At 38.8% G+C, this 25349-nt stretch overlaps 2 protein-coding genes across 2 annotated transcripts in view; both read right to left on the reverse strand.

Annotated features, from left to right (window-relative positions):
* LOC311618228 (histone-lysine N-methyltransferase SETMAR-like) overlaps positions 1-25349 on the reverse strand; it is a 407000-nt gene that overhangs the window by 152655 nt on the left and 228996 nt on the right. The gene's annotated exons all lie outside the window — the stretch shown is intronic.
* The window catches only part of CAGE1 (cancer antigen 1), a 68347-nt gene that overhangs the window by 18883 nt on the left and 24115 nt on the right, over positions 1-25349 (reverse strand). The window contains exons 8-9 of the mRNA XM_084875600.1: positions 23805-23885; positions 23474-23578 (exon numbers count right to left, since the gene is read on the reverse strand). Of these exons, the coding sequence (XP_084731726.1) occupies positions 23474-23578; positions 23805-23885 (186 nt within the window). The remainder of the gene's footprint in view (positions 1-23473; positions 23579-23804; positions 23886-25349) is intronic.

The following is a 25349-nucleotide window of genomic DNA, read 5'->3' on the forward strand; positions in this document are numbered from 1 at the left end:
CTGATCAAACTGTGATATTTGTTATCCAATCTCCCAGGTACTCATTCCTCAACTATGACCCCTTCATAGCCTCCCTGCCCCCAAATCCCAGAAATGTATTTTGTATCTTTTAAAAAAATCTTTTTGCCGAAACCGGTTTGGCTAAGTGGATAGAGCGTCAGCCTAGGGACTGAAAGGTCCTGGGTTCGATTCCGGTCAAGGACATATACCTTGGTTGCGGGCACATCCTCAGTAGGGGGTGTCCAAGAGGCAATTGATCGATGATTCTCTCTCATCGATGTTTCTCTCTATCCCTCTCTCTTCCTCTCTGTAAAAAAACCAATAAAATATATTTTTTTAAAAATCTTTTGCCACCATCACTTATTTTTCTCCCTCCCCAACCACCAACAACCTATTCTCTGTATCTGAGCTTGGTTTTTTGTTGTTGTTGTTTTGAGATTTCTCATATAAGAGAAATAATATGGCAATTATCTTTCTGTCTGACTTATTTCATTTAGCATAATGACCTTGTGGATCACATGGTAGTTCTATTGTTAAATTCTGAGGAATCTTCATACTGTTTTCCATAGTGACTGTACCAATTTACATTTCCATCAACAATGTAAAAGGATTCCATTTGCTCTACATCCTTGACAACACTTGTTTCCTACCTCTAAAAAAATTATCTTTATTGTTGGAAGTATTACAGATGTCACTATTTTCCACCATTGTCCTGTCTTAAAAAAAAAAAAAAATCATGCCCTAGCTAATTTGGCTCAGTGGATAGAGCATCGGCCTGTGGATTGAAGGGTCCTGGGTTTGATTATGGTCAAGGGCACGTACTTTGGTTGCAGGCTCATGGCCTTGGTCAAGGGCATATGGGAGGCAACCAATTGATGTATTTCTCTCACATCAGTGTTTCTCCTCTCTTCTTCCTTATACTCTCCCTAAAAATCAATGGAAAAAATGTCCTCAGGTGAGGATTTAAAAATAAAATAAAATAATAAAAAATTATTGTTGCTGAAATTATTACAGATACCCCCACCCCTCCACTGACCCATTCTAGCTGTCCTGTGTTTTCTTAAATATATATTTTATGATTTTTTTATAGAGAGGAAGAGAGAGGGATAGAGAGTTAGAAACATTGATGAGAATCATCGATCAGCTGCCTCTTGCACACCCCCTACTGAGGATGTGCCCGCAACCAAGGTATATGCCCTTGACCGGAATCGAACCTGGGACCTTTCAGTCCGCAGGCCAACACTCTATCCACTGAGCCAAACCGGTTTTGGCTGTCCTGTCTTTTTTATAACAGCCATTCTAGCAGTGATCTCATTGTGGTTTTGATTTGCATTTCCCTGAAGATTAATGATGTTGAATAACTTTTCATGTACCTATTGGCCATCTATATGTCTTATTTGCCAAAATATCTATTCAGATCTTCGACCCATTTTTAATTTTTTTTTTTTTTTTTTTTTTTTTTTTTTGCTTGGAATTGTATGAGTTCCTCATATATTTTGGGTATTAACCCCTTATCAGAAGATGATTTGCAAATATTTTCTCCCATTCAGTAGGTTGCCTTTTCATTTTATTTGATGGTTTTCTTTGCTATATAGCAGCTTTTTAGTTTAATGCAGTCCACTTGTTTATATCTTGCTTTTGTTGCTTTTACTTTTGGTGTCAGATTTTAAAAATCATCACCAAGAACTATGTCAAGGAACTTATTGTCTAGGTTTTCTTCTAGGATTTTTTTTTATTGTTTCAGTTACTATATTCAAAAACTTATTTCATTTTTTCCCTAGCTGGTTTGGCGCAGTGCATAGAATGTAGACCTGTGAATTAAAGGTTCCAGGTTTGATTCTAGTCAAGGGCACATGGCCAGGTTGTGGGCTTTTCTTTTTTAAAATGTATTTCAGAGAGAGGGAGGGAAAGAGAACTTTGGTTCCTGACTGGGAATCGAACCGTGACCTCTTGGTTCATAGGTTGACACACTCAACTCTGAGCCACAGTGACCAGGCTTTATTGATTTTTAGAGAGAGAGGAAGGGAGAGGGACAGATAGAAACACTGATGAGAAAGAAACATCATTGATTGCCTGCCTCCTGCACATCCCCTGCTGGGGATCAAGCCCACAACCCTGGCATGTGCCTTGACCAGGAATTGAACCTGCAACTTCTTGGTGCATGGGTCAATGCACAACCATTGAGCAACACAGGCAGGCTCTTCACATATACTTCATACAAGTCCTTTATCAGTCTGTGACTTGCAAATATTTTCTCTCAGTTTGTGGCTCATCTTTTCATTAAGAACTCAATATTTTAAAGTTTAAACAAATATTTCAAAGGAGAAAAGTTTTGGAAGACAATCTATTAAAGTTAAATTAATGAAAAAGTATAAAATATTTTCATGAAAGCATACCAAAAGTACTTTTAATATGTAAAGTAATATTTATGTAATTAAATGTTGGGGTGGCGGCAACATTGTGTTACTAAGAGATAACCTTGTACATGGCTATTTGACTAATAATGAAAGCTGAGGAAGAAAACTCACTCAAAGTCTCCATCATAGAAAGCAGATTTGAATACATGAAGAAAAAGAAAAGGTTAGTAAAGTGACTTTCTATGCATCTGAGTTATTACAGCAGGAGATAAAGACCACTGTGAGTCAAACAGATGATAGCTCAGGTGAGGACCAGCTCTCCAAAGCTTTGTTCTGCCCTAGAACCTCCCATTCACCAGACAGTTCACAGGGGCGGGACTTCTCTACTTGGCTCTACTCTACGTGGCTCTAGATTTCTAAATTCACAGATATTGTGCCTGGGGATTCCCTCGCCCCACCACAACGTCCTCTTTAGCATGACACTCATGCATGGGTTTTGGCTTTGTTTAGCGATGTTGGATCCTCTTTTGCCTCCAGTGAAGACCTCAGCTCTCATGGAGATACCCTTCCCCTGCCCTCCCAACTCCCCAAGTCAGTGCCCATACCGAAGTGAAGGTAGAAGTCAGATTTGGAGACAACCCAAGTTGAAAAAAAAGCAAAAAAATTTTAGGTGGGTAACAAGCCCAGGAATATGTACTCTACAGTTTTAAACCACTTTGGCTTGAAAAGCAGTCTGGAGTCTGCACATAGTGGATGTTGTTTATTCTGTCATGATTCTTATTCTTTGAAAATATAATGCATCTGCTAAAATCTGTGTTAAATAAAAGTTGTTAAAATCTGCAGATGAGACTATCTCACAGATACAATTAGCAACATTTTGAACAATGTTCCATCTTACTACAAGAATAAATTAAAAGGGTAATTGTGTACAAAATTTTCAAGTGATAATACTTAATGTTGGTAAGGTTTTGGTGAAACAGAATCACTGACATGATGATACCTGCAAGGAAAGTTCAACTCCTTTGGAAATTCACATGCGTATTTATAGCTTTAAAAGTAGTAATCACGTTTCTGTAAATTATTCTAAGGAAATAACCTACAAAAGAGAAGCCTCTCCAGATAAGATAGAAATAACTCAAATATCAAACAAGGGGAATAACTAAGAAATTATTGTATTTCTATGCTATGGAATATTATGCAGCCATTAAGAATTATATATAGCCAGGACGGGTTTAGCTCAATGGATAGAGCATCGGCTTGGGGACTGAAGGGTCCCGGGTTTGATTCTGGTCAAGGGTATGTACCTTGGTTGCGGGCATATCCCCAGTAGGGGGTGTGCAAGAGGCAGCTGGTCGATGTCTCTCTCTCTCTCATTGATGTTTCTAACTCTCTATTTCTCTCTCTTCCTCTCTGTAAAAAATAAAAAAAATATATTTTTTAAAAAAAGAATTATATATAATCACCTTGCTGGTGTGGCTCAGTGGTTGGGGGTCAACCTATAAACCAGTAGGTCACAGTTCGATTCCAGTCAGAGCACATGCCTGGGTTGTGGATTGGATTCCCAGGTGGGACGTGCAGGAGGCAACAGATAAATGAGTCTTTCTCATCATTAATGTTTCTATCTCTCTCTCTCTTCCTCTCTGAAATCAATAAAAATATATTAAAAATATATTAAAAAAAGAATTACATACAATCTATAAGGATAGCACAGTAAAATGCAAAATATGTGACATATTAATTAAAACAAAATTTAAGGGTTTATGGACACTAAGATTTCAACTCTGTAAAAGAAAGTGAACATAGACTGTGTGTGAAATGTTCTAGTATGACCTATGATTTATTCATATGTTAAAATAATACACAGGGATGAAAATGAATAAATTACAGCTATACCTACCACAAGAAAAAATCTTATAATTATAAGGCCGAGGAGGAAAAAACTTAGAAAAGGATATATAAGATACAATTTTAAACTACTAGTATATGCAAAACAATAGTATACACTGTTTGCCCTGGCCAGGTGGCTCAATAGGTTTGAGTGTTGTCCCCATACACCAAAAAGGTTGTGAGTTCGATTTTTGGTTGGGACATAAAAGAAGACAATGGATCAATGTTTCTCTCTCACATTGATATCCCTCCGCCTCTTTTCTCCTCTCTTTTCTCTCTCTCTCTCCCTTCCTCAGAGAACATATCCTCAGGTGATGATTAAAAAATAAAGAAACCCAGCCATATTGCACATTATTTTATAGATAAATATGCAAGAAAGATAAACCCCAAATTCAGGATAATGGTTACCACTGGGTGGAGGGCCACAGGGGCTTGAACTATAATCATTTATATTTTAACCTGCGTGGTAGGTACATGGACATTTGTTACATTAATTTTCATATAATTTGATGTGAAATATTTAGAATATATTTTTTTAAGGTAGCATCACAGCCCTTACATACGTAGAAATAAGAAACAAGGTCTACCAAGACCTCCCAGCCCTGGTGTCTGAGGGCTAACACATGTGTAGCGGTGTGTTTTCCCACCTGCCCAGTGCCCAGCTCTCCTTCCCCAGGGCCTGCCCACATGAGCTGGAGCACATGGCACAGATGCAAACCAAAAGAAGTTGAGATGGGCTTGCCAGTTCTATGGAGAAGCAGGCTCCACGAGGAGGGCCGAGTTAGGCAGAGGAAGAGCCTGTGTCTGGCCGTTCACAGCCACATACACTTGGCCACAGAAGAGGAGGAAGTCCTTGAAAGCTGCCCCTGTGGATGGCAGGCACCGAGGGCAGAGAGGCTGGCTGGCTGCCAGTGCTGGACGAGGTTCACCCAGTCCAGGTGGGACTGCTCAGTCTTGAAGTCCCCCCCAAAGGAGTATTTCTCTATAGTCCCTTTGTATTCTAGATTTGTAAACACAGTTCTAAATTAATAATATATTAACTTGCTCCGACACAATACTGAAATCTGAATCACTGAAAGATAAAATGAGAAAATAAAAGATAAAATCACTAAAAGATAAAAGGTCCACACATTTTGTATTACTTTGTATTGCTGCTGTAACAAGTTATCACAAATTTAGTGGCTTAAAACAATATAAATTTGCCCTGCTGCCATGCCTCAGTGGTTGAGCATCGACTTATGAATCAGGAGGTCATGGTTTGATTCCCGGTCAAGGCACATGCCGGATTGCGGGCTTGATCCCTAGTGTGGGGCCTACAGGAAACAGTCAGTCAATGATTCTATCTCATCACTGATGTTTCTATCTCTCTCTTCCTCTCCCTTCCTTTCTGAAATCAATTAAAAAAATTAAAAAAAAAAACCAATAACAACAACAAAAAACACAACACAAATTTATTATCTTCCAGTTCTATAGGTTAGAAGTCTGAGGGCATCTCACTCAGCTAAAGTTGAAGTGCCAACAGGGCTGTGTTCCCTTCTGAAGGCTTAGGGGAGGCTGTCCAGCTTCTGAAGGCTGCCCATATTTCTGGGCTTGTGATCCCCTTCCCCCTTCTTCAAAGCCAGCAGTGTTGCATCTCTGACATTCAGTGGTCGCATATCCCTCTGTCATGGCTGGATGCAAGTGACTACATTGGGCTCTTCCCGATAATCCAGGATATTCCAGCTCCACATTTAAAGGCCTTTGATTTAAACACATTTTCAAAATCCTTTTGCCATGTTCTGGAACCAGGGTGTGGACATCTCTAGGAGACCACTTGTTGTGCCTACAACTCACCTCTAAGAGGATCACCGAGGCTTCTATCACTTGAGGAGCAAGTGGCTTGGCCACACAGTTAAGATATTTGGCTTTACTATCTTCTTGGATACCTAAGAAGCTTCTGCTTGCATTAACACTTTTTCCGAAAATGGGTTTTCTTACACTGTGTCAACTTGCAGAAGTGTGTCAGAGAAATAACATTCACTATAAGTGGATGGATTCGGATAACTAAAGGCTGACTGGTTTCCCAATTATTTATACTAAGGTTCTGAGATTGAATACATACAATAAAATATAAATGCCCTAGCCCAGTGGTTGGGAAACTTATTAGTCAACAGAGCCAAATATCAACAGTACAACGATTGAAATTTCTTTTGAGAGCCGAAAACCGACTTCTGCACATGGGCCACGAAGTTTCAATTGCACTGTACGTGTTTGTCTGCACATGGTATTTTGTGGAAGAGCCACACTCAAGGGGCCAAAGAGCCGCATGTGGCTCATGAGCCGCAGTTTGCCAACCACTGCCCTAGCCTTTTTGGCTCAATATATAGAGCGTCAGCCCTTGTAACAAAGGGTCCCAGTTTCAATTCTGATCAAGGCATGTACTAGTAGCTGGGTTGCAGGCTCGACCCCCAGCGCTGGCTGGGATATGCAGTAGGTAACCAATTGATGTTTCTCTTTCTCTCTCTCTGCCTCTTCCTCTCCCTTCCACTTTCTCTAAAAAGCAATGGGAAAAATATCCTCAGGTAAGGATTAACCAAAGGTAAATAAAATAAATTATAAATAAAATGAACAAGTAAACCAGAATTCACCGAACAGATGAAGAATGACATGCAGCTATAAAGACAGTTAAGCCTATAGTGCCTTCCTGATAGCTAAAGAGAAACTGAAATGTGGTCAATTACAATATTTTCATTATTCATGCAATGAAAATACAACTGTTTCTAAAGAAAAGCTTTTCCTGGTAGGCCTGAAGTCTCAAAGGAAGTTCTCATCCAAGCAGCACTAAATGAAACGATCTCTGTAGTAAATTGAGAAAGATGTTTCCTAGGATTGTTGAGGACATAGCACCAAAGCACAACTCAGGAAAAGCAATTGTGTGAGGGCCAAGGCAGCATGTTCCCAGCAGCAGCTTTCCAAGAATAAACACGATCCAGATTGTGAAAATTAAGTAGTGAAATGAGCACATGGCTGACACAAAAAAATGAATTTACGATCAACACACACAGAAGAAATATAGAAATAAAACCTGTGTTTCTTCTGTGTAAGGGGATATATATATATATATATATATATATATATATATATATATATATCCCCTTACACATTATTTATTTGATCAAGATGTGAAATTACTTTTTATTGTGGGTTACTACTACTAGAAAGATGAAGGGACTGTACAGATAACCCTTCAGAAACACAGGAGTTCTTAAACAAGTTCTTGATAAGAATTGGTCAGCAGGACCGAAACCGGTTTGGCTCAGTGGATAGAGCGTCGGTCTGTGGACTCAAAGGTCCCAGGTTCGATTCCAGTTAGGGGCATGTATGTACCTTGGTTGCAGGCACATCCCCGGTGGGGAGTGTGCAAGGGGCGGCTGGTCAATGTTTCTCTCTCATAGATGTTTCTAGCTTTCTATCCTTCTCCCTTCCTCTCTGTGATAAATCAATATAATGTATTAAAAAAAAATAAAGAGCTGGTCAGCAGGTAGATTGATGTTATATCCTCCAATAGGATCCATAATGTAAATATTGTTCCTTGCACTGGCCTTAGAATAGGATTTAGAGAAATCAAAACCAAGAAGGTGAAGAGTAGGGTTCGAATATGCTTAAGAGAAGCTTAAGAGGACAAGAAAACAGATGGTAAGATTGGCATCTTCCTGTGAAAACAGGCTCCATCTGGCTGAATAGCCTCCCACCTCTCTGACCTGAGTTCTAGTGAACCCAGACTCTTCCTCAGGAGGCCAGTCAGTGGTCCAGAGGCCCAGAAACCCTAATAGTACTCAAGGTGATACTGTGCCCAAACCCAGGAATGGGTGAGTATCTTTCATAGTTCAGAGGGAACATGCAGTGGATTGTGATTTGTGAAAACATTTCTCCTAGAGTTAGTAATTTTCTGCTTTGCAAAATATTTGTTTTCTAATTTTAATGACTATAGCAGATAAATATGCTACCACTTGAGCATTTTCTTTACAAGTTTCTTTATAACTTTAGAGCTACTAAAATAATAAATTAGGTAAATGTTTTATATAATATATAGAATGCTACAGTGAAGTGGTATGTTTGGGGATAGTATTTCAGTTTTTAATCTTCAGCTATTGTATAATAATGGTTAAAGGATATCTTTTATAATACTGAGTAAAGAATATACCTTTTTTATAAAAAGGCTCCTATTTTACTAAAGATAGGATCAAGGAGGAACTTGTGGGATTGTTACAATAAGTTCAACTCAAACCCTGCATATCACACTGGTGACTGGATTCTTTTTTTTTAATATATATATTAAAAAATATATAAAATCAATAATATATATTATTGATTTTACACAGAGAGGAATTGAGAGGAACAGAGAGCTAGAAACATCGATGAGAGAGAAACATCGACCAGCTGCCTCTTGCACACCCCCCACCGGGGATGTGCCTGCAACCAAGGTACATGCCCTTGACCGGAATCGAACCCAGGACCTTTCAGTCCGCAGTCCGACGCTCTATCCACTGAGCCAAACCGGTTTCGGTTGGTGACTGGATTCTTGATTCCTCTCAACAAATCCCTGGCCTTGATGAAACTTATTAAAGAGCTTCTAGGACTAGATGTTTTGCACTTGACAGCTAAACACCCAAAATGCTAGAGCCAGCCAGAAGGCAAAGGTGGGTCGCCCTCTGTCTCAGGAGGTGAGTGAAGCAAACAGCAGACTCAGAATTGTGAATAAGAACCAAGGGCAAAAGGTCAGAAGGACAGAGCATCAGAGGAGGTTTGAGACATCAAATTTAACTCTAGCAGACCAAGAGCTCCTCAAAGAATGCAGAGTGAGCCTTCTGAAGCACACTCTGCATTTCAAAATCAAAGACTAACAAATCCCTTTTTATTTTGGAAAGTTCAAACACATACAAAACTTGAGAGAGTAGTATAATGAACTTCCCATCATTTCAACAATTATCAATATTTTTCCGTTATTTTTTCATCTGTCTCCAACCATTCCCACACACAAACACACACACACACTCTGCTACCTTTTTATTTTCCTGGAGTATTTTAAAGCAAACCTAGTCATCATATTAATTCACTAATAACTACTTTTCAATATGTATTGCTAACAGATAAGAGCTTTTAAAAACACAATGATACCATTGTCACATTCGTTAAAATTAATAACTTTAAAATACTATTTAATACCCATACTGTGTTCAATTTTCTACTAACACCTCACAATTATCTTTTTATTTTTGTCTTCAAATTAGGGATTTTATTTATTTATTTTTCTTTTCTTTTTTATTTTCAAGAAAAAATGATTTAAAATATAATAATGTTATATGCAATATACATTAATATTTCAAGAAAAAAATTTTAAATGTAGTAACACATGCAATAAAAATTAGTATTTCAAGGACAAAGATTTTAATTGATTTTTTACAGAGAGGAAGAAAGAGTTAGAAATATCGATGAGAGAGAATCATGGATCAGCTGCCTCCTGCACACCCCCTACTGGGGATGTGCCCACAACCAAGGTACATGCCCTTCACCTGAATCGAACCTGGGACCTTTTAGTCCACAGGCCGAGCTCTATCCACTGAGCTAAACCGGTTTTGGCAAGGACAAAGATTTTAAATATAACATTACTAAAATGGTACTAACATAGTATAATATCACAAAAGTTGTAGGACATATTAAAAATCTTCAAATAACAGGATAACTTCTATTATATCCAAAAATATTTTTTTCTCTGGTTCTATTTTGGTTCATCAGTTTATGTTGTCCATTATATTCCACAAATGAGTGAGATAATGTGATATTTATCTTTCTCTGCCTGGCTTATTTCGCTTAGCATAATGCTCTCCAGATCTGTCAATGCTGTTGCAAATGGCAATAGTTCCTTCTTTTTTATAGCAGTATAGTATTCCATTATATAGATGTACCATATTTTTTTAATCCACTCATCTGCTGATGGGCAATTAGGTTGTTTCCAAATCTTAGCTATTGTAAATTATGCTGCTATGAACATAGGGGTGTATATATCCTTTCTGATTGGTATTTCTGATTTGTTGGGATATATTCTCAGAAGTGAGATTACTGGGACAAATGGGAGTTCCATTTTTAATTTTTTTGAGGAAACTCCATGCTGTTTCCCACAATGGTTGCACCAGTCTGCATTCCCACCAGCAGTGCAAGAGGGTTCCTTTTTCTCTATATCCTCACTAGCACTTGTCCTTGTTGATTTGTTAGTATCAGCTATTCTGACAGGTGTGAGATGGTACCTGATGGTCATTTTGATTTGCATCTCTCAGATGATTAGTGACTTTGAGCATGTTTTCATATGTTTCTCGGCCTTCTTTCGAAAAGTGTCTATTGAGGTCCCTTGCCCATTTTTTTTTTTAATTGTATTGTTTATCTTCCATTTGTTAAGTTCTATGAATTCCCTGTAAATTTTGGTAATTAAACCCTTATCGGAGATAACATTGGCAAGTATGTTTTCTCATGCAAAGGGCTTTCTTGTTGTTTTGTTGATGGTTTCTTTTGCTATGCAGAAGCTTTTTATTTTGATTTAGTCCCATTTGTTTATTTCCCCCTTAATTTCCCTTTTCTTAGGAGCTGTATTGGTAAAGATATTGCTATGACATATGTCTGATATTTTGCTGCCTATGGATTCTTCTAAGATTTTTATGGTTTTCTGTCTTATGTTTAGGTCCTATATCCATTTTGAGTTTATTTTTGTGTATGGTGAAAGTTTGTGGTCTAGTTCAATTTTTTTTTGCATGTATCTGCCAATTTTCCTAACACCATTCATTGAAGAAACTATCTTGACTCCATTGTATGCTCCTGCTTCCTTTGTCAAATATTAATTGAGCATACTGGTTTGGGTCGATATCTGGGTTCTCTATTCTATTCCATTGGTCTATATGTCTGTTCTTGAGCCAATACCAGATTTGAGAACAGTGGCTTTGTAACATAGCTTGATACCTGATATTGTGATCCCTCCAACTTTCTTCTTCTTTCTCAGATTGCTGCAGCTATTTGGGGTCTTTTTGTATTCCATATGAATTTTTGGAAAGTTCTTTCTAGGTCTGTGAAATATTCTGTTGGTATCTTAATTTGGATTGCATTGAATCTATAGATTGCTTTGGGTAGTATGGATATTTTAATGAAGTTGAGTCTACCAATCCATGAACACAGTATATTCTTCCATTTGTTTATGTCTTCCTCTACCTCTTTTTTCAACGGCCTGTAGATTTTCGAGTACAGGTCTTTTACTTCCTTAATTAAGTATATTCCTAGAGTCTTAATTTTTGTTGTTGCAATGGTAAATGGGATTTTTTTTTTAAAGTTTGTCTTTCTGTGAGTTCATTATCCTATATAATAAAAGCCTAATATGCTAAGTGTCCATTTGTCCATTCAACCAAAGTGTAATATGCTAATGATATGCTAAGGCTGCTCAACTGCTCGCTATGACATGCACTGACCACCGGGGGGCAGAAAGTTGACTGGTCAACCAGTCACTATGACATGCACTGCCCACCAGGGGCAGACTCTTTGATTGATAGGTTAGTTTACTGCTGATATCTGGCTGATAAGGATTGAGCAAGATGGACTGGACATACCCTGGAGCCCTCCTGCAGACCCTCTCTGGCTGGCCAACCTCCAGCATCCCTCCATGACCCTGATTGTGCACTGGTGGGGTCCCTTGGCCTGGCCTGAACCCTCTCACAATCCAGAACCCTTCAGGGGATGTCAGAGAGCTGGTTTCAGCACAAATTCGTGCACCGGGCCTCTAGTTTGTATATAAAAGAGCCACAGATTTCTGAGTGTTAATTTTGTATCCTGCTACGTTGCCGAATTCATTTAAGTCTTGTATTTTTTTGATGGAGTCTGTGGGGTTTTCTATGTACAATATCATGTCATCTTTGAATAACGACAGTTTTACTTCTTTACCAATTTAGATACCTTTTATTTATTCTTCTTGTCTGATCACTATGGCTAGCACTTCTAGTACTATGTCGAACAGGAGTGGTAAAAGTGGGCATACCTGTCTTGTTCCTGTTCTTAGGGGAAATGGTTTTAGTTTTTGCCCATTATGATGCTGGATATAAGTCTGTCATATATGGCCTTTATCATGTTGTGATATGCTCCCTCTAGTACCACTTTGCTGAGAGTTTTTGTCAAAAATGGATGTTGGATTTTGTCAAATGCTTTTTTCTGCATCTATTGATATGATCATGTGATTTTTGTCTTTCAGTTTGTTTATATGATGTATCATGTTTATTGATTTGCAAATATTGTACCAGCCTTGCATCCCATAAATAAATCCCACTTGATCATGGTGTATGATATTTTTAATATATTGCTGGATGCAATTTGCTAATATTTTGTTGAGGATTTTAGTGTCTATGTTCATCAGGGATATGGACTGTAATTTGCTTTCTTTGTAGTGTCTTTATCTGGTTTTGGAGTTAGAATAATGCTGGCCTTATAAAAAGAGTTTGGAAGTGTTCCTTCCTCTTGGATTTTCTGAAATAGTTTGAGGAGTATAGGTGTTTGTTCTTTTTTGAATGTTTGGTAAAAATCCCATGTGAAGCCATCCAGACCTGGGCTTTTGTTTGGTGGGAGGTGTTTTGTTTTGTTTTTATCGCTTCTATTTCATCAGCTGTTATTGGCCTATTCAGGTTTTTTTATTTTTCTGATTCAGTTTTGGGAGATTATATTTTTCTAGAAATTTGTCTATTTCATCCACATTGTCCAGCTTGTTGGCATATAATTATTCACAGTATTTTCTTACAATCCTTTGTATTTCTGTGGTGTCAGTGATTACTCCTCCACTTTTGTTTCTGATTTTATTTATTTGGGTCCTCCACTTTGTTTCCTGATAAGTCTGGCTGATGGTTTATCAATTTTGTTTATCCTTTCAAAGAACCAGCTCTTGGTTTCATTGAATTTTTTATATTGTATTTTTAGTCTCTAGGGTATTTCTGCTCTAATCTTTATTATTTCCTTCATTCTACTTATCTGGGCTTTTCTTGTTGTTCTCTTTCTAGTTCTTTAAGTTGTAGGGTTAAATAGTTTATTGCAGTTTTTTTTTTGTTTTGTTTTGTTTTTTAGGTATGCCTGTAGTGCTATGAACTTCTCTCTCAGGATTGCTTTTGCTGTATCCCAGAGAATTTGGGTTGTTGTGTATTCATTTTCATTTGTTTCCAGGGAATTTTTAAAATTTCTTTCTTGATCTCATTGGTAACCTATTCATTGTTTAATAATATGCTATTTAACCTCCATGTGTTTGAATGTTCTGTGTTTTTTTACTGTAGTTGATTTCTAATTTCATTTCACTGTCATCTGAGAAGATGCTTGATATATTTCAAACTTCTTGAACTTGTAGAGACTTGTTTTGTGTCCTAACATGTGATCTATCTTTGAGAATGATCCATGTGCACTTGAGAAGAATGAATACCTCCTGCATTGGGGTGAAATGTTCTATAAATGTCAATTAAATCCATCTGATCCAGTGTGTCCTTTAGAGTCTCTGTTTCCTTGTTAAGATTTTGTCTGGAAGATCTATCCAGTGCAATTATAGGGGTATTAAAGTCCCCTACTATGGCTGTACTAGTATTGTCCATCTCTCCATCAAAGTCCTCTACAAGTTTTTTTAAAATATACATTTAGGTGCTCCTATGTTGGATGCATATATGTTTACCAGAGTTATATCCTCTTGTTAGATTGATCCTTTTATTGGGTCGGCAGCTAAGTAATTGCGGATTTTTAAAAGAAAATCAAAGACAATTTTTTCATGGAACTAAATAACTTTATTCTTTAATGTATTGCCCATTTTGATCAATGACCTTTTGCCATCTTTCAGGCAGCATCATAATCCCACGTTCAAAAAACTTCTGTTTTTTATTAGCAAAAAACTGAATCAGGTACGATTTGACATCATCATCATTATTGAAATTTTTACCATTCAAGGAGTTTTGTAAAGATCGAAACAAAAAGTAATCAGATGGTGCAAGGTCAGGACTATATGGTGGATGTGGCAAAACATCCCAACCAAGCTCCATTAATTTTTGCCGAGTGACCAAAGATGTGTGTGGCCTTGCATTGTCATGATGGAATACAACACCTTTTCGATTTGTCAATTCGGGCCGCTTTTCTTCAACTGCATTGTTTAATTTCGTTAGTTGTTCAATGTAGACATCAGAATTGATCGTTCGGTTGGGTGGTAAGAGTTCAAAGTAGACAATTCCTTTGTAATCCCACCAAACTGATAACAAAACCTTCTTTTGATGAATATCAGCTTTTGATGTTGTTTGAGTTGGTTCACCTGGCCTGCTCCACGATCTTTTCTGCTTGATATTGTTGTAAACAACCCATTTTTCATCGCCAGTTATCAGTCGTTTTAAAAATGGATCATTTTCATTATGTTTCTTTAGCAAATCGCAGCTGCTAATGCGTTGCGTTAACTGTGATTCTTTCAGTTCGTGAGGAACCCATGTATCGAGTTTTTGAACATAGCCAAGTTGTTTTAAGTGATTTTCAATGCATGTATGTGATACATGAAGCTTCTCTGCAATCTCACGTGTTGTACTGTGACAGTCCGAATTGATTATTGCTTTGATTAGGGCGTCATCAACTTCAACTGGACGACCAGAGCGTCTTTCATCTTTGAGTGAAAAATCACCAGAACGAAATTTGGCAAACCAATTTTGACACTGCCGTTCTTTTAAGGCTTCGTCACCATAAACAGCACATAACTTTTTATGAGCTTGTGATGCGTTTTTCCCTTGCGGAAATAAAAAAGCAAAATATGACGAAAATGTTCCTTTTGATTTTCCATTTTTCAACGAACGCCAAACAAAAACTACAAAACAGATCAAAAAACTTTTTTTACTGATTAACAGCTGAATAGCCAACTATCAAATACAAAATGTGTTTTACATTTGTACTACGTCTGCAAACCTAAAAATTCAACTGAAGCCATATATGTGTGAAACCCGCAATTACTTAGTTGCCGACCCAATAGTATTATGTAGTGACCTTTGCTGTCTCTTGTGATGGATTTCATTTTAAAATTTTGTTGAATATGATTATTGCTACTCCAGCTCCCTCCTCCCTCTCCTGCCCCCATTCGCATGGAAATTTTCCCCCCCATCTTTTCACTCTCATCCTGTGTGTGTCTTTTGTTTTGAGGTGGGTCTCTTATAGACAGCATATAGTTGGGTCATATTTTTGTATCCATTCTACTACCCTATACCTTTTGATTGGAGCATTATTCCATTTTTATTTAGGTTTATTACTGATAGGTACTTATTTATTGCCATTATATTTTTGTATGGCTAGGTTTCTCTCTCTGTTTCTTCTCATTACAGCAATCCTTGTAGCATTTCTTGTAAAGCTGGCTTGGTGGTGATGTACTTCTTTAGCCTTCTCTTTGTCTAGGAAGCTCTTTATTTGACTATTTTGAATGATAGCCTTGTTGGATATGGTAATCTTGGTCTCAGATTCTTGCTTTCCATTACTTTGAGAACTTCATGCCATTCCATTTGGGCATGTAGAGTTTCTGATGAGAAATCAGGTGTCAGCCTTATGGGAACTCCTTTGTATGCTGCCTTTAAGATTCTCTCTTTGTCTTTAATTTTTGGCATTATAATTATGATGTGTCAGGGCCTTTTCGGTTTCTTCTTGGTTGAGGTTCTCTGTGCCTCCTGAACTTGTGTGACTTTTTCCTTTACCAGGTTAGGAAAGGTTTCTGCCATTATTTCTTCAAATACTTTCTCTATGCCTTTCTCTCTTTCTGCCTCTTCTGGCACATCTGGTATTCTAATATTGTTATTTTCATGTTGTTCCATAGCTCCTTTAAGCTGTCCTCCTGTTTTTCATTGTTATTTTTCCCCCTTCTTTTTGGTTTTCTGATTGAGCGATATTTTTAACTCTGCTTTCTAATTCAGTGATTTGATCCTCAGCTTCCCCTAATCTTCCAATGTGTTCTTTACTTTTGTTATGTCATTCTTTATCTCAGACTGTTCTTTTTTCATGGTTACTATATCTTTTTTCATGCTGTTGAGAATCTTTACCATCATTACCCTGAACTCTGTTTCAGATAAATTTCTCATCTCTGCTTCATTTATCTCTTCTTATGAAGAATTCTCTAATTTTTTCATTTGGGGGTTGTTTCTTTGTCTCTTTATTTTGGCTTTCTGTTTTGGTTTGTGACTATGTATTAGACAGATTCTCTACACCTTTTAATCTCTGGTGCAGGACAGTGTTTCTGACTATTTAGATCAGGCAAAGACTCAAAGTCTCCAGAGACTGCCTCTGCCTAAAGTCTGATAGTATTCTCACTTGAATTACTCCCCAGGGCATTTGTCCTCAGGTGTGGTGAGAATTTTTTTTTTTTTTTTTTAAGAAATTTTTTTTAACATGTGGGCAGTTGCTACTGCCTGGAGGCTACTTGTTATTTTTAATCTATTAAGTGGCCTCAGGGCAAGGTGTTTTCCAATAGGATGTGTCAACTGTCTACTCCCCTCCCCCCCCAGGCAAAGTAGATATCTATGTGGGAAAAATGTCCTCCACTGTGTGAGGGAATGACTCAGCCCAGGAAAGTTGGGGTGTCTGTCTTCTGAGCTATAGCCCCCAAATAGTCATGGTTTCTGCTCTCACAGCTCCAGTTCACTTCACCATCCCTCTGCCAGCACAAGGTGGGTGGCTCCACAGGGAATTCTGTGCACTGGCCCTTTAAAAGGGTGCATGAGTTTTCAGCTGTTAAGTCTCTGGCATACAGAGCCCCACTGCTTTTCACAGCCAGATGTTAGGTGGGTACCCTCCTTAGTTTTAATGCTTTCTGCTGGGGGGCCCAGCTTGAGGATTAGATCCCAGAGTTCTCAGTGGCAACCCCCCACAGTTGTGATATCTTTCCAGGACTTCAGTTGCTGTCTGTGGGCATCCAGCCAGCCCTTTCGTGCCTCCACCCCTCCTCCCAGTCTCTATGCAGTCTCCACTTTCAGTCCTCAGGTGTCAGGGTTCTCTCCTGCAAGTTTTCTATTGGTTATTCAGGAAGTTTTCCTGTATTTTAGTTGTAATACCAGTTTGTTCCTGGGAGCATCCACTTACTCTGCTGCCATTTTTAATTCTCTCCAAATTAGGGATTTTTAGAGCCTCGCTACTCAAACACCAGAGAGTTTGTTAGAAAATCATTAGTCTAGAGAAAAAGAGGTTTTCTGTAGTAGAAAGGGCATTAGATATTCAGTGAACATTGAGTAGAGGTCCAGTGCTGCCCCCTAATTATCTGTATGACCAAGTACAATCCATGCAGACTTCCTGGATAGGCAGGTTCTGGAGACAGAGCACAAACACCTTTTTAAAAAATATATTCTTATTTATTTCATACAGGAAAGGAGAGGTAGAGAGTGAGAGAGCGAAAGAGAGATAGAAACATCAATATGAGAGAGAAACACTGATTGGCTGCCTTCTGCATGCCCCTTACTGGAGATCAAGCATGTGCCCTTGACCAGAATTGAACCCAGGTCCCTTCAGTTTGCAGGCCAATGCTCTATCTACTGAGACAAACTGGCTAGGGCTTACAAATATCTTTTTATAGTGGGTTTGTTCAAATCAGGATGTACACAGGTCTCACATAATGCATTTGGTTGATTTGTCTCTGATCTCCTTTAGTCTATAATAGCTATTCCTCTCCATCTCTTTCCTCATGCCAATTGTTTACTGGTTAGAATTCTTTGCATTTGGGGTCTGTTTTCATGGTGTCATTTAATGTCTCTTTATCCATTGATGACTGGTAGTTAAGTCTAGCAGCTGGCTTTCAGATCCAGTTGCTTTGGTGAAACTACTTCAGAGATGCTCTGTGCATCCTCCTGCATCAGGTTAGGGGACCCAGGTCTGCTTGTCTCACCTCTAGTGGGGTTAAAATTGATCAGCAGGCTCAGGTGTTTGTCTGTTTGACCCATTATAATAGCCTAGATTCCTTATTTTATTCAGGGATGCAAAATATAATCCTATAAATGCATCTTTTCTTCTGTTTTCAATGAAGAACTCTCTCCCCCATTGATTATTTCTGAGATAGTTTTTACAAGAAAGACTGGAACATATTTTAAAAGTTACACAATATATCTGACTCTCCCATTTGTGCCCCTATTCTCATTCCAGCTTCTCACTGCTGGAAAGATGAAGGTCCACTCTCATCTCATTTATGTCAGACGAGCAAAACTGCTAATGAATGACAGAATTTACTGAGTGCTCTCCTCTTATATCCCTATGCTCAAATTTTACTAGTCTTCAAGGCACAACTCTATCCCCTTCACAGTCTTCCATGATTCTCCCACGTGGCCATTATTTGTTCCTCCTCTGAATTCCAGTCATCTCACAAACATCATCCTCTTAGATGTGAGTCACTGTATCTCTTTTCAAGAAATGTTTCCTTTACTTTTTGTAAATAATCATTTACATATTTTATCTTTTTGCCTAGATTCTTTCAAAGTAGGGGTTATGTTTGACTTAGCTTTTTATCTCCACAGTGACTAGCATTTAACCTTTTGTAGAAAGTCAATTAGAAAAGAAGAAAACTCTAAGCCTTAACAGCAATGGATGTTTTCTTCTTTTAAAAGTGAGTGGGGATCTCTTGGGTCCTCTCTTCCAAGATGACCAAGAAAAGAAGCAACAACGGTCATGACAAAAAGGGCCACAGCCATTGCAGTCTTTTCACTGTACCAACTTTGCTTAAATGTGTGTCCAAGGACAAGGCCATTAGGAAGTTCAGCATTCAAAACAAAGTTGGGGCCTCAGCCACAGCCATTATGGCCATTTCCAAAGTGAGTGTCCTCACACATAAGCATTTCCTAAGCTGTATGTGAAACTCCATCACTGTGTGAGCTGTGCCACTCACAGCAAAGTGGTCAGAAATCCTCTCCCTGAAGCCCGGAAGGACTGAACACCCCTACACTAATTTAGACCTTTGGGTGCTATCCCATGACCTCCACCAAAGCCCATGAAAGGAGTTAAAGCCTAAGGACCGAAGATCTATTCTCTGGGGGAAAAATAAATATTTTTTTAAAAAAGGTGAATGGGTATGTTCTAAATTTAGTATATATGCTTATTTTTTATAATTTAGAAATATGAAAGACTTCTTAAATTAACTGCTATTAAAATAAATTATGTTGGTGCAACCACTGGGGAGAACAGAATGGAGTTTTCTCAAAAAATTAAAATGGAACTCCCATTTGACCCAGTGATCCCACTTCTAGGAATATATCCCAAGAAACTAAAAACATCAATCAAAAAGGATATATGCACTCCTATGTTCATAGCAGCACAATTCACCATAGCTAAGATTTGGAAACAGCCTAAGTGCCCATCAGCAGATGAGTGGATTAAAAAACCTTGGTACATCTACACAATGGAATACTATGCTGCTATAAAAAAGAAGGAACTTTTACCATTTGCAATAGCATGAATGGAGATGGAGAACATTATGCTAAGCGAAATAAGCCAGGCAGAGAAAGATAAATATCACATGATCTCACTCATTTGTGGAATATAATGAACAACATAAACTGATGGGGGTAAAAATAAGAGACAGAGAAACATCAATCAGAATGTCAAACCTCAGGGAAGAAATTGTGAGGTAACCAGAATTCCAAGAATTCCTGAGAACGCCATTCTAGCCATGCTAGCAATCATCAGATGTACAGTAATATTACCTGGGGCAAATGGGAAAGTATTTTGGACTTACGCTCCTGACCCTTCACGGGTAAGACCCTTTACGTGGGCTAACTCCCCGCCTAATGTAGTCACCAATAATATCAAATACCTTGGTCATTCAGGAGGACCATGGGAGGGGCAAGGAGTCTTCACCTTGCTTCCCTTTTGTATGACAAAATCAAAACACTGCCCCTTTGTGTGTAAAATTATAGAGGTTTCTGGCTTGTGTGGAAACCAAAGAAAGGGTGTCACTACTACCACTAATTGTCCCTGGGAGAGGTGCAGAAAATGTAACTAATACCTTGTCTATACAAAAAGAAATGGTCAGCCAGTTTGAAATGAAATTGCCATGGCCTAGAGCAGTGTTTCCCAAAGTGTGGTACTCGTACCCCCAGGGGAATGGGAAGCGTTTGGTGGGGGTACGCGTTGCACGGGAGTTTGGTGGAGATATGCACTGCACCGTGCTTAGCTGCGCCTAATTCTACATTCTCATGAGTACGGGGATACTCAGCGTTACGAAAATTATAGAAGGGGTACACATATGTCAAAAGTTTGGGAAACACTGGCCTAGAGCAAAGAATATCCTTGCACAATATTATTTTACAATGTCATTAAAATTTTCCCCAGATTTGTGTTACCCCCATTACTTATAATAGTACCTCGAACCCTTGGGAACCAATAAAAAAAAATCATCTTTTTGGTGCTTGGAGACAAAGGTAAAACATCTCTTGATATTCTAGAATTGTAACAGCATAATATACAATTATCCCAAGCAAATTTACGAATTAATTCTTTGAATGTCTGGCAGCAATTTAAAAAGGACACGAAAGGATTTAATCCCTTTCATTGTGTAAAGGGCCTCCTGGGAAGGCAACTGAGCATTCTATATTGGTCCCTCTTGCTCTTTTGGCCAAGAGCGACCCTCGTCTCACAATCCAATTGCCCACAGCTGCTGCCTGAGCTTTCTGTTCATGTCGAGGTTGAAGCCTCATGATGACTGGTACCATGGATCTGTCTCTCACCCAGTTGGGCAAGCTGGGCCTTTCCTGGAGAAGAAACTCAGGTTCCCCAAGATATGTGATCAGTGCTGGGGCCCCATCAACAGGCGAGGGGATCCCAAGGCTGGAGCTGGGTGTGGAGGCCACAGGGGCATAGGCTACCAAGGAGACAGAACTGAACCTCACATCACCCTGCTTGGCCCCGGAGGTTAGCCAGAAATGGGTAAGCTTCCTCAGGGAAGGAACAACCTAAGACAGGCACAGTCAAAGAGGGGCCATCAGGAAAGAACTTGGGGGTCAACAGAGGTGGAGCACAGACCCTCACGCCCTCCCCCAACTTTGTAGGGGCCTGAACCCTCACCTCTGCTGAGGGAAGTCTCCTACCCCCATGGCTGCTTAACTTCCTATGCCCATCTCAAATTGGGACCCGGGTAACAGACAGAGACTTGGCCAACAGCAGTTTTTCTCTCACTACAACAAGACTTGTTTGAGTTGTCTTGTACCCATGATGTGGGGGAAGTGGGTTTTTGATATCTAAATCCAGCCTTCCACCAGGAATGCTCAGGGTCTACTCAAGAAGGCAAATAATCCTTTCCACTAATATTTACAGGGTAAATAAGATTGTTGTTAGAGTAATAAATTTGACAGTGAAATAGTATACAAGTTTTCAGGCTAATTTAAGTTGGCTAATTGAAATAAGCAAATACCCTAGAAAAATTAATTGTACTGGACAAAAAGCTGTTCCTAAAGTGTTAACTAAAATATTTATTGGTAGTTCATCTCATGATAAAATTGAATAACATGTAATGAACCTAAAGCAATCATATTATAGTGCAAAAAATTAAAATTTAAAAGCTATCAAAACTACATTAAAATTTTTCAAAAGCCTCCTAATATTTAAATAAAAAAGGGGGGGGAAGTAGAAGAATATAATGTAAGGAAAAATATCCTGTAAGTAAATTACATCTAGAAAATTTGTACTTTAGAAAATTAATTGTAATGCTAAGAGCAAGACACCCATGAAAAACACACATGGTGTCAAAACAAGCCAGAGGAAAATCACTTGGGCCAAAAATGTAAAAGGGTCCCAAGTCAAATTTATAGAAAATATTCCTTTATTAACTTTTGGTTGAGAATATATTTGTATATTTTCAGAAAACAACTCTGAGACCATGTGGATTCCAGCAACAGAGAGGAATTGATAGGACTACTCCAACCGTGAAAACAGAAGAGAAGCAGTCCAGAGATGGAAGAGGCTGACGTTGCCTTGCCATAATAGCACTCAGCAGCTGTGCGTCACTGCAGGTTGCCCAGAACCAAACCAGAGAGGGTCGGACCTGCGTTACCACCATTTGTCCACCATACAGAAATGAAATACCATTGCTGACATATACATATAAGGAACACTGAAATTGGGTCTCAAAAGAACTGTTGGCCCAGAAAAAAACCCACTACAGATTGATTCATTTGCCTTTCAGCATAACCGTTATGGCTTGTCTCATTTTCGCTTCTTATAAGTATATTTCCAGTAGGATATGATCTCACTCATCTAGGGGAAATGATGAACAACATAGACTGATGAACAAGAACAGACCCACAAACAAGGAGGCATGGATCAGATTGTTGGACCTCAGGGGGAGAGTGGGGATAAAAGGGAGAGATCAACCAAAGGACTTGTGTGCATACATATGAGCCTAACCTGTGGTCAAGGACAACAAGGGGGTGGAGGCATGAGTGGAAAGGGATGGGGGATGGGAATGGGGAGATGAGGACAAATATGTGATATCTTAATCAATCAATAAATTTAAAAAATAAAATAAATTATGTTGATGAACCACCTTTATATTATAGTGGGATACAATTGGATTGTAACTCTATAACTATCTAGCTACCAAGATCATATTTTCATTTTTTTCTAACATATTTTCCCGTTTTATCTGCCTTTATTTTTTCCAACTTTATTGAGACATAATTGACATACAACATTGCATAAGTTTAAGGTATATAATTTGTTTTGATACACTTATATGTTGCAAAATGATTAACACCATTCATTATTAGCTAACACTCCATTAAGTTACATAATTACCATTTCTTTTCTGTGATGCCTTTATCTTTAGATGCCATCTAAAGTAAACTATGAGTGCTGTTTCCCTAAGCACCCCTTAATCATGATTGTTGTAAATGGCTATTAGTATAAGGATGGTGGTAGCATATGCAACAATGTAAGTTTCATTCACTATAAAAAATTGCACATATCTTTTGATTTTACATGTTGAAATAAATTAATCTGATTAGTCTTAACAGAAATCGGATGGGATATTATGTAAAATTTCAAAACCTAAAAATGCAAATTCAATTCTATACTTTGTGGGTAAATAATACTGCCACAATGCGACTGTGTAGTCATTTTAATAAGCAATTTTTTGTAAGCTGACAATTTATTAAACTTGTTAATAAAATGTTATTATGTATAAAAATGATAGCAAAACAACAAAAAATTTTTCTTACCAAGATATTAAGCTCCTCATTTAGACTGTGGTATTTATCCAGTTTGGCTCCCATTAAGGTAGGATCGCTGACATTCTTGGTTTCATTTGAATCAAAGTCTGTAACCTGAGATTAAATATTTGTGCTCACTTCCAATACTTTCACACTCCTTTGAGCATTTGAAAATAAATACTTTATTAGTGAAACAAAGAGATTTTTAGTGGCTAGAATAAAAGAAGCATGTATAGAACTTAGAGCTAGAAGGATTTAGACAAATTTACAAAGAGAATATACATATGTGAAATTGTATTTTTATATGGTAAAGACAGTAGATAGTAAATGTTAAACTCACGTTAATAATCTGATCTTGAAATGCTTTTTCATTAGCAATTAAGTCTCTAAAAGTTGCAATTCTTTCTTTATGTTTCTGTAGCTAAGAAAAAAAGCATTTTATATTTCAGAGAATGAGAAGAAATAATTCTATAACATCCTATTTAATAAAAGAGTAATATGCAAATTAACCATCACTCCACTATACCTATAAGCCATGCCCACCAGCCAATCAGGAGTGAGTATGCAAATTAACCCAACCAAGATGGCTGTGGCCCTGGAGGCTTGTGTTTCCACACACTCTGGCCTGCCTTGGCTTCCACTCAAGGCTACAATTATAGAAGATAAATAAATCCCAGATACCAGAACCTCCGCTTGGGTTGCTGGCCTGAAAACCACCACAGGCACCTCACCCAGGCCTCCCGAGGCCCCAAGGGAACCCCACCCTCATCCAGAATACCCTTCAGGGCAAACCAGCTGGCCCCACCCGTGCGCCAGTCCTCTAACCCAGTGTTTCCCAACCTTCTCTCATGATGAGAATCACCTGGTGGAGTTGTTAAAACACAGATTCCTGAATCCCAACTAAGAAGTGCTAAACTAGAATTTTTGGGAACATATAGGTAAAATTGTATACCTAACTAGTGCTCTAACACAGATGTTATATACAGAGCACTAAGTTAGGTATGCAATTTTACCTATATGTTCTCAAAAATTCTAGTTTAGCACTTCTTAGTTGGGATTCAGGAATCTGTGTTTTAACAACTCCACCAGGTGATTCTCATCATGAGAGAAGGTTGGGAAACACTGCTCTAACCTATCTAATAAAAGAGTAATATGCAGATTGACCATCACTCCAACACACAAGATGGCTACCCCCATGGGGTCAAAATGGCTGCTCCCATGTAAACACAAGATGGCCACCACAAGATGTCCAGCAGAGGACAGCAGTTGGAAGGGACCAGGCCTGCAAGGGAGGGCAGTTGTGAGCAATCAGGCCAGCAGGGGAGGGCAGTTGGGAGGGACCAGGCCTGCAAGGGAGGGCAGTTGGGGGAGATCAAGCCTGCAGGGGAAGGCAATTAGAGGTGACCAGGCCAGCAGAAGAGTGAAGTTAGGCATCAATCAGACTGGCAGGGGAGTGATTGGGGGTGATCAGGATGGCAGGCAGAAGTGGTTAGGGGCAATCAGAAAGGCAGGCATGTGAGTAGTTGGGAGCCAGCAGTCCTGGATTGTGAGAGGGATCCCAGATTGGAGAGAGTGTAGATTGGGCTGAAGGACACACAACACCCCCCCCCCCCCCGCCCTGTGCATGAATGTCATGCATTGGGCCTCTAGTCTATAAATATAAAAGGCTAAGCAACCAGCTGACTGACCGACTGGCAGACTGGCTGGTAGGTATGATGCTCACTGACCACCAGGGGGCAGATGCTCAACACAGGACCTGCCAAATGACAGCAATTTTGTAAAGTACCATCTCGCACTCTGGCATCCCTCAAGGGATGTTGGAGAGCTGGTTTTGGCCTGATTCCCACAGACCAGGCCAAGAGACTCCACCTGCTAGAGAGACCCT

The sequence above is a fragment of the Pipistrellus hanaki genome (genome assembly GCF_964339955.1).
Source record: "Pipistrellus hanaki genome assembly, chromosome: 2".
In the NCBI taxonomy this organism is placed as follows: domain Eukaryota; kingdom Metazoa; phylum Chordata; class Mammalia; order Chiroptera; family Vespertilionidae; genus Pipistrellus; species Pipistrellus hanaki.